The 14,889-nt window shown below is 39.1% G+C and overlaps 1 protein-coding gene across 2 annotated transcripts in view; it reads right to left on the bottom strand.

Annotated features, from left to right (window-relative positions):
- Positions 1-4,870: 4,870 nt before the first annotated feature.
- Positions 4,871-14,889, bottom strand: part of LOC134204966 (ras-related protein Rab-11B) — a 43,611-nt gene continuing 33,592 nt past the window's right edge. For both annotated transcript variants that reach the window (XM_062679795.1, XM_062679796.1), the window contains exon 5: positions 4,871-6,986. In XM_062679795.1, the coding sequence (XP_062535779.1) occupies positions 6,850-6,986 (137 nt within the window). In that variant the 3' untranslated portion in view covers positions 4,871-6,849. The remainder of the gene's footprint in view (positions 6,987-14,889) is intronic.

Genomic DNA, 14,889 nt, shown 5'->3' with positions numbered 1-14,889 from the left:
TCTAGTTGTTGTTGAATAAATACTCCATTTTTGGGCGAACAATGCTGGAACAAAAGTTATCATGTATGATAGTATAATTATTAATCAACGCTGGCTGAACAAATCTGACCATACTGATGTTTATTCAACTGGCAATTGTTACTTGGGTTTTGCCTTTCTCGTATACTAAGTATACGTAAAGGCTATATGATCACTCCAAAAACAAACTTTTGATAGAAGGCTCGGAGACCCATAGTGTTATATATCAATCGACTCAGTTCGACAAATTGATGTGATGTCTGTATGTGTGTATGTATGTATGTGTGTGTGTATGTGTACAAAATTTTGTAGACACACTTTTTGGAACTTAGCATTGGTAGGATCAGAAGTCATGGTCAAAATACTATTTTCTATGCGCAAAACACGCTAAAAATACTCTCATATTTTTAAGTTTTTTTTTGCACGAGAAAGGCACCAACACCGCTAGGTGGATTAATCTGGGTTTTTATTCTTTCTAATGATTTTTTTTTCAATAAATTTTTTGATGCACGAGAAAGGCATCATCGCCGCTAGGTGGATTAACCTGGTTTTTTTTTGTATTAAATTTTTATTTTTATTTTAAATAGAGACATCAAAAAAGATGGGTACTTTGGGAAAGTTGATCCTAAATAAATTAAATAAACGATTGTGCAAATAAAAATGTATCCTGGGAGGTCAATTAGGATCGTGGATCTTGTTCCCATATATTATTTTAAAATGGACGGAATTCACAGAATTTCGTCACGGAAATCAAAATCCCAGCCCCATTTAAAATAGGGGAAATGACGGCTTTGGCAGGTTTTGTTCTATTATTGTCAGGGGGGTTTTTGTTGACCAAATTTTATGAAATTTGGCCACAATATTCTTTGATATGCAAAGAATGTTTAGGCCAAATTTGAGTATAATTAGTTATAGAAAACCTCTCTGACAATAATAGAACAAAACCTGCCAAAGCCGTCATTCCCCCCAAGATTTTTTTATGTACAGGTTATCCGACTTCGTCAGTAGATGGGAATAACCAGCACGGGGGGGAAATATACATTTTCAGTGCAAAACGTAAACAAACGAGCATAAATTCCATACAAAAATCCAAGACGGCTGAGTTGGGGATATTGACAAGTCGGATAACCTGTATACATAAAAAAATCCACGTATATGAGGACAAAAATCCGGCGGAATTTTATAAAATGTTGTTTTCGAAAAATCACTTTGAATATTAATCGCATCTGGCATCACTGCTCAACACGGGCGAAAACGGATTTATGCTAAAGGTACTCGAAATGATGAAGAGACGAATTGTTGGCACTCAGCCACTCACTATATGCTGCATTATAATGAGTGGAATGAGTGGCACAACCAGCTGGCCCTAGGGATGTCATTAAACGTCATTTTATTTACGGATCAATCCCAGGGGGGGAGTAAGCCTGTCATCCACGAACAAATCAAGCCTACCTAAGATGTATTATCCGGGCCTCGCCGCTTGGGAAAGGCGGGCCACCCTGGGCCACCCCGCTTGGCAAGTGTAACATTTTTCGAACTGGAATCTTGTAGGATATTGGTTAACCTACACTACTGCTAACTAACGAAAAAATTGTGGGATTGTTTATTTACATTTGCTTCATACTACATGCAGAGGAGGCGCGATGCACCGCATATTACCCCCCTGATCAATCCACTTTGCAATTACGGCGCCTTTCTTGGCAGCAACATAATTTAATTTGATTGAAAATTTAAAAAAAACATGAATGAAACACTGCTGGCGAAACCAGCAAGTTTGTTCTAGGGTAAAGTGCCCAATAGTGGACCCCCAACTAATAGCGGATGCTCCAGCCATTCTTGCATTATTACAGCACCTCGAGAAAAACATATTGAAATCCATCATATAACACATTTTGAAATGCAGCCTCTGAAATGATTTATTGCGTCTTCAGTAAAATCTGTAAAGTTACAATCCAGTGGAATGGAATAGTAGGTACTAACTCGTCTTATGACAAGTAAAGACACTCCACTGAAAAACTCTAAATAATTTTCTTATGAATTATTGACAAACTACTAACACAGACAAACAGACGTAACACTGAAGAAATTCCCATCGACTATCATTTCAACGGCCGTTTTAAATTGAATTGATTGCGAGTTCCACATCCAGAGGCGCTCCCATAGTATATCTTCGTGTTTGACATTTCACACTAGCGCCTTCTGTTGACATTGTTGTATTGTCAGGTTTTCTGGATATGATACACTGCGCGGCGTTTGTAATATTCCCAAATGGGTACTTGCACAAAACTTCACGCGGCGAATGACTGTCGAAAGATATTGCCTGATTTTCTCAAAATTGCACGCGGCGAACCCTTCATGAAAGGTAACGCCGCGCTTTTTGCAGCCCGTTTACTTGATTCTTATGGGTGAATAGCATTGCGGTGTATCGTTTGGCGCGGCCGTACCTTTCGACAGTCATTCGCCGCGTGAAGTTTTGTGCAAGTACCCATTTGGGAACACTACAAACGCCGCGCAGTGTATCATATCCAGAAAATCTGACAATACGGACGCGTCAAACGATACACCGCAATGCTATTTACCCATAAGAATCAAGTAAACGGGGTGCAGAAAGCGCGGTGGTACCTTTGATGAAGGGCTCGCCGCGTGCAATTTTGAGAAAATCAGGCAATACTAAACTTGATTTCGTGCAACATGCACGCGAGATGGTGGCAGACCGATGATTTTCTCAGGAAAATGTTCTAACTGCTACGTCTGTTTGTCTGTGCTACTAAAATGATGAAACCACAGAGAACAGACGTTCATCTTCATTCGCGTGCGTGTGTAAAAGTTTGTACTGGTAATTTTGAAGTAGGTCGTTATGCCCCCGTTGCGCGGTGCTAGTGTGCTGATAAATATGGTTAAAATTTGCCGTATTTTACTTTTTAGCGCTAGTGTTCATTATGAATCGCTCCTAGGTGGCAGCACTACATTGTTTATTAGACCTCTTCATGTTTTCAAAAAGTATCAAAAATTCAACCGGTCAGCCCAGAATCACAATTCTTATGCTAAAATAAGTCTCCTGTCGAATTTTCAGCTAATTCGGATAAAATTTCGAGGTGGCTCAATTCGATTCAGTGTTTTTCGGCTATTTTTAATTTTGGCTAACATGAGATATAAACGTTAAAAACTATCGCAACAACCTCTATACGGAAGCTACTGGTGTGCTCTACAAGTCTTGTGAACATTGCGATTCGTTCCGTTCACGTTTTGTCCATGTTAAAGTGATTTTTTTTAAGTGCATACAAATACTGTTTCCCCCAAAAGTCGTTGGTCTACAAAATTCTTGAGTTTATGACAAATGATTGTTAATTTATTATATTATTATTCCTCTTTTTTCCCTGGAAATTTGAGTAATATTATTGCCCATGTGCGATTTACCGTTAAATTCTAAAAAATCAGAAGCTGAACATTTGTCATAAATTTGCACGCTGAGATTTCTTCAAATAAGTTGTTCAAACAAAGAAGCTTCGATTTCACTTGTTACTACGATGCACTCAATGTTAAAAGCATGCATACATATGGTGAAATTGACAAAATTTGGAAGTCGTTTGTTGTAAGCATCAAATATCATATGATTTGATTTATGTTTTGTTCGAACAACTTGCTTGAAGAAATCCTAACGTGCAAATTTATGACAAATGTTCAGCTTCTGATTTTTAAGAATTTAACGGTAAATCGCACATGAGCAATTATATTACTCAAATTTCCAGGGAAAAAAGAGGAATAATAATATAATAAATTAACAATCATTTGTCATAAACTCAAGAATTTTCTAGAGCAACGACTTTTGGGGGAAACAGTATTTTTATGCACTTAAAAGCTTAAAAATCACTCATGGACAAAACGTGAACGGAATGAATCGCAATGTTCACAAGACTTGTAAAACACACCAGAAGCTTCCGTATAGATGTTGTTGCGATGGTTTTCGACGTTTATATCTCTAGTTAGATTTTTTCCAAAATTGAAAATGACCCAAAAACACTAAATCGACCTGAGCCACCTCGAAATGGTATCCGAATGAGCTGAAAATTTGACAGGAGACTTATTTTAGCATAAGAACTGTGATTCATATATATGGACCAACAGGTCTGTGCCACAAAAAGGGAACTGTGATTCAGGGCTGACCTGTTAAATTTTTGATACTTTTTGAAAACATGAAGAGGTCTATTGTTTATGTAGTGTATGCCAACGCCATCACTTAGTGATATTGAGTTTTTATGTCGGGCAGCCTGCGTTGGCGGCGCTGAGGTGCGATTTAAATCTTTACACACGTTTTTAACGAAATTTTGTTCGAGCATCCATGTCTGTTCTCTGTGATGAAACCGCAAAGTTAATAAATGGTCGAAACCATCCAACTACGTCCCAGCATCGAGCCCGAAACCGGCCGACAAAAAAGCATTTTTTATGTGTGCCTGGCCCTCCTTAGCCGTGCGGTAAGATGCGCTACTACAAAGCAAGACCATGCTGAGGGTGGCGGGGTTCGATTCCCGGTCCGGTCTAGGAAATTTTCGGGTTGGAAATTTTCTCGACTTCCTTGGGCATAAAAGTATCATCATAAAGCCTCATCATATACGAATGCAGGAATGGTAACTTGGCTTGGAAACCTCGCAGAAACCTCGCAAATAACTGTGGAAGTGCTTAATGAACACTAAGCTAATACCAATGAAGAAGAAGAAGAAGAAGTATAGAACCGAATAAAATAAAAGGAAATGAGCAAGAGCAAACAAGAACGATAAGCCCATATTCGTGAAGGTCGATCCGTACAAGCACGTGCTAAGCAGAGGGATGCGATATTGCAATTAAAGAAGAAAAGCACATTTCATTATTTTTATTACGTTTCATTTGTAATAATAATAGAGTATATTGTTTAATAGTGAATAATAGTTAATAAAGTAAAATTTAAATCAATTATAATTTAACAAAAAATAATGCAATTTTCTGTCAAATCTGCTGTCGTTAAATTTATTTTTCAACGTTACCGTTTTGTTTTCGTTTAATAATTATTCCGCTCGTTTCATTATACATATTATTTGAATATTGTTTTTTTTTTCTATTTTCTATTACCTCATCTCCTACATAAATAATTGCCGATCTTTGTTTTCCTTATTCATTACTTCTGACTTATCGACTACTACAATTACTATTTTCTTCCAATTTTCTTAGCGACCTTTCAAAATCAAGCACGGTTTTCTTACCTCTCAGGATCAAACAAAACAAAATTTAAAAAAATACACATCGACGAGGTAGGCTATGCAATAAAAAATATTAAAATTTGGAAAAAAATATGCTCATCAGGAACTAGGCCAGTTACTCAATGTACTGTGGAGCACCTTCCCTATGTATGATTTAGCTATAGGTTCCTCAAATAGTAATTTGTGTAGAATTACAACTCTGTGGTTTGAACGTAGGTACATTATAAAATAAATTCCAAGTAAATATTTAAGATTTATTTTCCATGAAGCATAACATTCTCCAAATACCGAAAAATAGTTCAATGTAAGACATTTGGGCTAGCATTTGTTTTACGATCATACTCACCTCCATATTCCTTTTCTACTAGCATCATGAGAAAAAGATCGGTTGCATTGCTGATGTTTCAAGAAATAAAGAAAACTTCTCTCGTCATAGGGTTTTGTTTATTCTTCAAGTGAATTTTATTTGTAATTACCATTTTGATCATAATTAATTTAAAATATACTTCATCCTCCTCTTGCATATCACCTATGTATGTATGTTCTTCCATACGACTGTTTTACTGCATTTTTTTTGCATGTTTTATGCGTGTATCTGTATCCTTTTCAATTGCTTTCAGATGCATCCCCGTCTCCCAGCCCTCCTCTTTCTATCGAATATTATGCCTGTCATATGCAGTGTAAAGCAGCATTTTAAATTCACTAAAGCGTAATTTCTACTAGCTGGTTTGCGTTGCGTTACTGCAGTGTGTTTTTACCTCTGTGAGAACTCCACCGAAATTAGACGAAGAAACGAACAAAAAAAACAATAAACATAATATTCATTATTTCATCCAATCAACCCAATAGTGGACACAACTGTATCTGGGCAAACCATAGGAAGTTGTGAATTGTTTCTATCAAGATGGTGTGAATTGTTACGTGAATTTGTTATATTTTTCGCGGACTCTTAAGAACGTCAATTTTGTGTTAACCAAAACCGGGAACAGGGTGAAGGAATAACGAAGACTTTTCTTTTCCGTCGTAGCTGTAGTTCATGCGTGCATTTTTTTAATCGTAAACGGTACACAGTCATAATTGAGAATACTAAAGTTTAGGATTAGTACTCCTCGGTTCCTTTCCAAACAACAAATACATGTGTTAAACAACTACTCCGCTGGAAAGTTTTGACATCTAGTACTGTTGAAAGATTTTAGTTTGTTTTGTCATTTGATTTTTCGTTTATTAAGGAGGGATAATAGTAGTATGTGTGTTAATTAATTAGTTGGTATTTCTCTTTGTTTATTTTACCAATTTGACTACTTTAATTTCTGTGTGTTTTGTATCTTTAATAGGTAATGGGGAGGGATGTTTGAGTTCTTTAATAATCAATTTGTATTTTAATCCATGTTGCTTTAGTTTCTGGGTTGCTTCAAATCAAAACTATATTACCGGGCCTATTATTACTATCGTGAAAGGTCTTGTTTGATATTGCCGCCTTTGCTGTCGCTGCTGCAGTAATAATAATAGTAGTAATAGTAGATGCAGTTGAAGTAGTAGTTCTAGTTGTTGTTGTAGTAGCAGAACTAAAAACAGATCGCGTTGCTTCTGCTTGTGGCGGTCACTGGCAACATTGTTTTCGCACCGAATCGGTTGCTGGATTGGTCGGCTTTACATCGATGTTTTCCAGATTTGGTCTAATCACGCTACCTTCCGGCGGGTCTCGGATCTGCTTCTGCGACACAATTCGATAGATTTCTGTAAAATAAAAAAAATGCTGGGTTCAGTGAATCTGATCTTTTATTTGATTAAACTTCAAATCCATTTATCATCATATTGCCTTCAAATTTTCAATAAAATTCAATCTTGCGACTCGCAACCTCGCGTCATCTCTGAGAACTAGATTCCGGTGTGCACTTCCGCAGATTGCCCATAATTGAATGCCACTACTGTCTTTCCATTAAGTTTTTCACTGGGGGATGGGGTCTTTCGGACACAAATTTTCGGCAAGTATGAGCCATCAGCTTACATTCGCTTGACAATCTTCCAATTTTCAGTTATCATCAAGCCAATAATGATGTCCTTTCATCCAGCTCTCCTCTCAGCCGAGTCTATTCTACTCATCACAGTCGACCATTTCTGTCAGCGATTAGAAACAGTCCTAACCTAGCGGTTGAAGTCTACAGATTGGGTAAAATTTCTGGTTTGTATAATCACCCATGTAGTATAACATTGTCTGGAAGCGTTTCAAATTCCGGTGGATCTTGATCATCGATTTCCCTAGGAGCATAACTGCTACATTATCTGATCATAATACCAACAAACGCAATGGACATTATCATTTATTTAAGGAACATGAATGATTTGGACTCGAGTATTGAAAATTAGCCGTTAACAATATTTGCTTTAAGGTTATCGTGTTCACCGAGACAATTTGGTTACGATTACGAGTTGTTTCGTTTGCTACGAAATCATTGATTGGGTTTGCTAGAAATCTACTATGCGTATCGAAATTAAAGTAATGCCAATCTAAAGCGATTCTCTCAGAAGCCTCGAGCAAGTCAAGGTGGGCGTGATGCCATATGGGAGTCCATATGATATTTCTGTGCTTGTTGTGTATGCTTTATGATCTGGTCCACGACATCGAACTCATTACAACCAACGAGCTCCATCGTCGGTCCCACCAGATGCACCAAATGACCAAAATTCGGGATCGCAAGTTGGGCTGGGTGGCCACACATTACATAAGGACGGTAACGAAATCTACAACCAAATACAGCAACAGTTCGCTAACTGGGCGCCTTTTAACTGGGCGTTCGCTAACTGGGCCAAAGCCCAGTTAAAAAGCAGTTATCCGTCAAAAAACAACAACAAACACTCGGTGACGAGGGGAGTCTTAATGGTATATTCTTTAAGCTTCATGTAAAACACGATTACAACAATGCATCGCGAATTCCCTCGTCAGCCCAGTTAAAAAGCGGCGTTCGGTAACTGGGTTGATGTTTTAGCCCAGTTAGCGAACGGTTGCTGTATTAGATTGGAACCTAGCAGAGACAGACCCAGAGCGTCTGGCGGCGTAGCCTCCATAAAGAAATAGACCAAAATTTAACCTGACAGCAGGGGCCTCATTGCGCATCTCGATTCGAAACGAGTAAACCATATAAACTGAAGTACGAAAGACCTGTCGAGCCGACATGCGCCTTGAGAACCCAGGTTAAGACGATAGCGGAAAATCGTACAGGATGGAGCTCTTTCGAGTCTTTTCGAGTTGCGCAGGACTTCATAGTGAGTATTAAGTAGTTTTGTTTGTCTGAAACTTGATTATGCATATGTACAACATGTGATAGATTTAGTTCGGAAAAGGTATTGGAGGTAGCACCAGGTACCAGAGATCAGCTGGTCCCTGGTGCTGGGAATTTGGTTTCATCAGTACCCGCTAAGCTGCGGTGGACGACGGAGGTCCTCGTAGCTTAGTAGGAAAGCACCTGTCATGCGAACTGGGGTCGGGATCAAACCCACCGAAGGGGCGGTTACCCTCCAATACCTTTTCCGAACTAAATCTATCACATGTTGTACATATGCATAATCAAGTTTCAGACATAGTAATTAATTTCCACTCCGGGTGGCTTAATACCCGGCATATAGGCAATTAACTTTGAATGTACTAGTTTTGTTTGTTTGTCTGTACTAAGTGTGTGCCGCTAAACTCTCGCCCGTAAATAGAAAAGAACGATATCCAAGCTCTTCGCGTAGGTATTCACCACCATCGATGGAACAACATTTTTTTCAGAGGCCGCTCAACAAACTTAGGAAGCTGAAAAAAGGCTTATTCCATATGTTTCTTCAGCTTGAGTTTGATTGATTGTCCGTAGTTTCTACTCCATTATGATCAGATCAGCTGTTCTTGCACATAGAACCAGCAGATGTTTTGCTTGGGACTAGCACTCATCTTCAATGTACAAGCACTGGTGATCTCATTTGTTAGGTCACACTGGCGCATGCCACGTCAGAATGCAAGTCAATGTAGAGAAGGGGAGGAAATGATGATGCAATCACTCGCCCACTGCAAGCCGAATATACCTCTGAACTCGCCATGAGTTCATGCGGAATTTGTTGGAATTTTTGGGTTGGAATCGAGGGGCAGAGGTTCGTCTTGGTTAACGAGCTGCTAATGTGACAGATTGGAGAAACCAACTGATGCTTTCTCCTTGCAGACATTGTTGAAAATGTCCCGGTAGCGGTCCTAATCGTCGGTGTTTACAGGTACAGTGAAGTGTTGCAGTACAGTGATTTGTTGTGATTTGTTTTTCCGAACTATTTCTTTTGCCGACATTTATTGCAGCCTCAGTTGTATTGGCTCTTGACCGCGTAACTCCGCTTTTCTAAACCATTGGTTGTTCACCACCGATAGCATTTGCCGATTAGCTTTCGCGTTGCAGTGGACTATGCAGCCATATCCCAGAACACTTCGAAACAGAGCCTTGTTTATCCGCATATGTATCTCTTGGTGGACACCAGTTCCAATACCACTAAGAACTTTGACCATGTGTAGCCTGTCTTGTATTTTGCTGCGAACTTCTTTGATATGCACGCCAAAACTGATACAGTGTCGATCCGATTTTGTCACTCCCCGATTCTGTCTACCCCCGATTTTATCAAGTTTTCGACCGATTTTATCACGTCCCGATTTTGTCACGTTTTCGTTCGACCCGATTTTGTCACCCAAAAAAAAAAATTTTAGTCGTTCTTTTTATTTTTGTAAATAATACCGCAAACAACAATGATTTTCATGAAAGAACTTCCTCATCCGCATTTTACCTTTTCAAGACATAAACTAAAAAAAAATTGAAAATATTGTTTTTTCCGATTTCCTATTTTTTCACCTCAAAATTCACGAGGGGGGTAATAACATCGGTATATTACTGTATACCTATCAAAGACAATCCGCAGGTACTTATGATTTCGTACCGATTTAATTGTTAACTCAAATGGTCGAATACTTGATCTCGTAATGGCAAACGATTCAGTGCTTCCGAATTGCGCACTACACCATGCTCTTGAGCCGTTAATACCTGTTGATGTCAACCATCCACCGCTTACATTGGAGTTATCGTATGTGCCGCCAATTACCTTTGATTCGGGACACGATTCGAGCAGTTATGACTTCCGAAAAGCATTCAAAAGCATCATTTAATAACGTCGACGATGCCGTGGATTTTTTCACCGATATTATTGTTCGTGCATTTGCCATTCATGTTCCGATCGTAGGACCTGCACGAAAGCCTGCGTGGTTCAACCACAGATTACGAATACTGAAACGTCGTCGTTCCTCTGCACTTCGTAGATACTGCAATCGTCGTTCCATGTATAACAAGCAACAGTTTAATAGTAACAGCAGTGCGTACAGAAGCTATAATCAGTTTTTGTATTCCCGATACATCAGCCGTACTCAACAAAATCTACGATTAAATCCCAAGCAATTCTTGGCATTTGTGAGGACCAAACGAAATGAAGATAGTCTTCCTAGGTCAATGCAACTGAATGGTGTTCCTGCTGACACCTTTGCGGACAAATGCGAACTCTTTGCTACACAGTTAAAGACATCTTTTAACCCTTTTAACGATTTCTTATCTCCGCTCTATCATGCCATTGAGGCTACTCGTGACACCTCTCGTGATGTTTTGGACCTAGACATCTCTTCCATCAGTGATGAAGATGTATGCCGAGCGATCCGGAAACTAAAATTTTCGTTCTGTGCTGGACCAGATAGGATACCCGCTGCTTTACTGCGCCGGTGGAGTGCTTTTATTAAATCTTTAGCAAAAATTTTCAATTTCTCTCTTCGTACCAGAACGTTCCCCATGCGCTGGAAATCATCATTTCTTTTCCCAATTCGCAAGAAAGGAAACATGCGATGTGAACAACTATCGTGGAATAACTACTCTATGTGCTTGTTCGAAAATTTTTGAAATCATAGTAAACGACACGCTCTTCGCCTGCTGTAAGCAGTACATCTGTACGGATCAGCATGGATTTTTCCCAAAGAGATCGGTAGCGACCAACTTGACTGAATTCACAACAACATGTATAGAGGCTCTTGACGCCGGGAGGCAAGTGGATGCAGTATATTTAGATCTCAAGGCTGCTTTCGATCGTGTAGATCATAGTATTTTACTCAGCAAACTGGCGAGGTTGGGCGTTTCCACTGCGTGCGTTGATTGGTTTAGATCTTACCTGACGGATAGAACATTACGTGTGAAAGTCGGATCATCTCTCTCGGATCCTTTCATCGCTCCATCTGGCGTACCACAAGGGAGTAATCTAGGACCACTATTGTTTTCGATATTCGTCAACGATGTGACACTGGTGCTACCACCTGGAGTGAGGCTTTTGTATGCTGATGATGCCAAGATCTACATTGTTGTTAATTGTCTTGATGACTGCATTCAGCTACAAATGCTTCTAACCCGTTTTGAGGGGTGGTGCGTGCGGAACTGCTTGTCACTCAGTATCCATAAATGTCAGATAATAACGTTCAGCAGAAAACGAAATCCTATTATCTATAACTACATGCAGTCTGGCACAGTTCTTGAGCGAGTGCAGCGTATCAGGGATTTAGGAGTTATACTTGACGACGCACTAACTTTTCGTTTCCATTAACGATGAAGTGATTTCCAAGGCAAACCGACAACTTGGCTTTATGATGAAAATTTCCAATGGGTTTCGTGACCCCTATTGCCTGCGCTCACTCTACTGTGCCCTTGTACGATCAATTGTGGAGTTTGCTGTCATTGTCTGCCAGCTGCTTGGGCTGCTGCTTGGGCTGGATACTTTAGATGTTCGACGCCGTGTGGCACATGCCATATTCGTAGCAAAAATTCTCAATGGTGCTGTAAACTCTCCAACACCGCTAAACAAAATGAATTTTTATGCTCCTACGCGCATACTAAGGAGGAGAGATCTCATTCAGCTCGATGCTAGTAACAGTCGTTATGGTCAGTATGACCCAATTCGATATATGTCGTCAAATTTCAACGCAGTGTTCCATCTATTTGATTTCAACCTTTCGCCATCTGCTCTACAACGACTTTTCGCAGCACACTTTCGTGGTACCAATTGACACAAATACTGTAGATTGCTAAGTTTTTTTGCCTTTCTCGTATACAATTTTGATTATATTGATGGTTTTATTGTGTCTTCTGATTGATGTACTGCCCCTATTCGCATAAGCGTCCCATGTCAGTTTTCTTCGACTTGAGTAATATGGCGTTGAATTTTTCAAACTCGTTTCACATGGAGAAATAAAAAAATCTAATAAATTGATAAAACCTTCAATCTTTCTGAAAAATTGGTATTATATTCTTTATCTGTATACATTGCTATGGAACTATTAAATGGACCATAATTATATTTATTTTTTGTATAAAAGTGTATCAAAATCTGGAATGTGACTGTTATGTGAATAAATAGCAGGATGGGACAACACAAGTGGGTTTAAATTTTCAAATTTCTAGAACAAAGTCCATTATTTCAACCGCTTCCTTAAAGATGAGGTAATTTTTAGCTTATTTCTGAGAAACAATCAAAATCGTCAAAAATCGACATGGGACTCTTATGCCAATTGCTGCAGTGTATTATTTGTATATTTATATCCATGTTTGTACAATAATTAGGTTTTCGGAACATTTTTACCCTTATAGTCATTGAGACGTTAGATGTCAGATGACGATTATCATTAAATAAATAAACAAATAAATTGATATTCCACAGTGGCGTTTCCCTAACCTCAATCTACCTGTGCAATGAGTTTAAATTTAATGAATTGGTGTGCGGAAATGCCTCGAATAACTAGAATTCCATTTATCTTCACGTCGAGATGCTTGTCGTTATTCTGAAATAATATGGTTTTAGTTTTTTCATGATTGATTGCGAAATTCAGCCTTTCAGATGTTTTCGTAAACTCATCTAAATAGTTTTGCGTCAACTCCGTTAGGCCAATAAGGTTCCTGGCCTTCAACAGGATGCTGAAGTCGTCTGCATATTGCACGAGGACTACTCCTTTTTTTTTTCCATGAAGCTCTATCGTATAGATGTTCAAAAGTGTTGGAGAAAGCACATTTGTCTATTTCGAAGGAATGAGGATATCCATGACAAAATTTCCTGCGGGACTCCAATATTTTTAAAGAGTATCTTCCAGTACATCTATCTTTACCGCATTTAATACATTATTTAGAAAGATCAATACTAACCATTGCCGGGACGTAGTTTTCCATTTTGCTTTGCTTTATCCAGTTGACGACGTATGAGGTGCAAGTCTGCGTGGAAAAAATCTTACGGAAACCAAAGGATGCGTCCGGTAGTACATTGTGTTCTTCCAGAAATCTGCTGGGATTACCACTATTTTAGTTTTTTTCAGTGAGTCTTCCAAACAGCTACGACGCCACATGCAGTGTAACTGCTCAATTACTTTGTTCACATATAACCTCTGGATTGAAAGCACGCAGTATTCCGTACGACAATCTATCCTCACCTGGCGCGGATGTCTTCTTCTTCGAGTGAAATATCTTTGTTCAATCCTATAGCTAGGCACAGCAGATGATCATTCACGTATTGGATCGATTGGTCTTGGATCATGATTTCCGAAATGCGCCTGTGTCTCGTCTTCAAGAAGCGGAGTCTGCCAATTTTATACCATAACCATCTAGAATCCGTGTAAGGTCCAATATAGTCCGGCAACTCTTCAAATTTATTTCTGATCTCCTCGAGTGTTTTCTCTGAAAGCTGGTTGCTCTGCGTTTGAACTACAGTAGATTGTGTTGGCTTGATATAAGATTGAACTCTCTCCTCGCTTCGGTTTATTAATTTCCGGAGACCACCAGAATTTTGGTTGCTTGTAATCTTCCCTTCTGTTTTTCGTCTGCATCCTATTGATGCGTTTTCCTAAGTCTTCAATATTGATGATTTGTTCACTTGTTCGGTGATTTTTTTTATCTGCTGCTCGGTGCTTTGATGCGATTCAGTTCAAAATTGATTCCTGATTCTACGCATCCGATCACTTCTGATGATTACAGTGTTATATCTATTGCTTTTGATCGTCGATTCAGTTGTAGGGGAATGTACGTGAAAGAACCGCCATTCAGTATAAGAAAATTGCTACCATTAACCGCGTCTAGAAGAATCTTTCCTCGCCTGTCCCAAGTATCATCACCCCATGCAATGTGGTGTGAATTGAAATCTCCTCGTAGAACCACCCTTTTGTGCTTTCTCAGAGCCGAGAATATTTGCTTGATGTTGTTATTGAACTCCACCGCCGAGATCGATGGGCTACGTAAATGGCGCCCAATACTAGCTCATACTGAATAATTGATATAATTACTACCTGTGTGTTACGTCAAACTTCCGGTGTGGTCAGTCACTCGACAGCTTTGGTAGATTACTCCTCCCTCCATAGTTATCGTCCCTAGAGTGAGGAATAAAGTGGAAATTCGAGGTCTGGTATCTATTACTATCTTCCATGTTTGCATCTGTCCATGTCTCAGCCAAGAACGTTGCTGATGCTAAAATTTGCTGTAGTTCATTTTATTTTCAAACTACCTCTGGATTTTTGCTTGAAGAAATTTTAAGTTCGACGAAGCTATTTCTGTATACCTAGGGATTTTTA

The sequence above is a fragment of the Armigeres subalbatus genome, chromosome 1 (assembly GCF_024139115.2).
Source record: "Armigeres subalbatus isolate Guangzhou_Male chromosome 1, GZ_Asu_2, whole genome shotgun sequence".
Lineage (NCBI taxonomy): Eukaryota > Metazoa > Arthropoda > Insecta > Diptera > Culicidae > Armigeres > Armigeres subalbatus.
The sequence above is the reverse complement of the archived record's forward strand: the minus strand, read 5'-3'. Positions and strand labels throughout refer to the sequence as shown.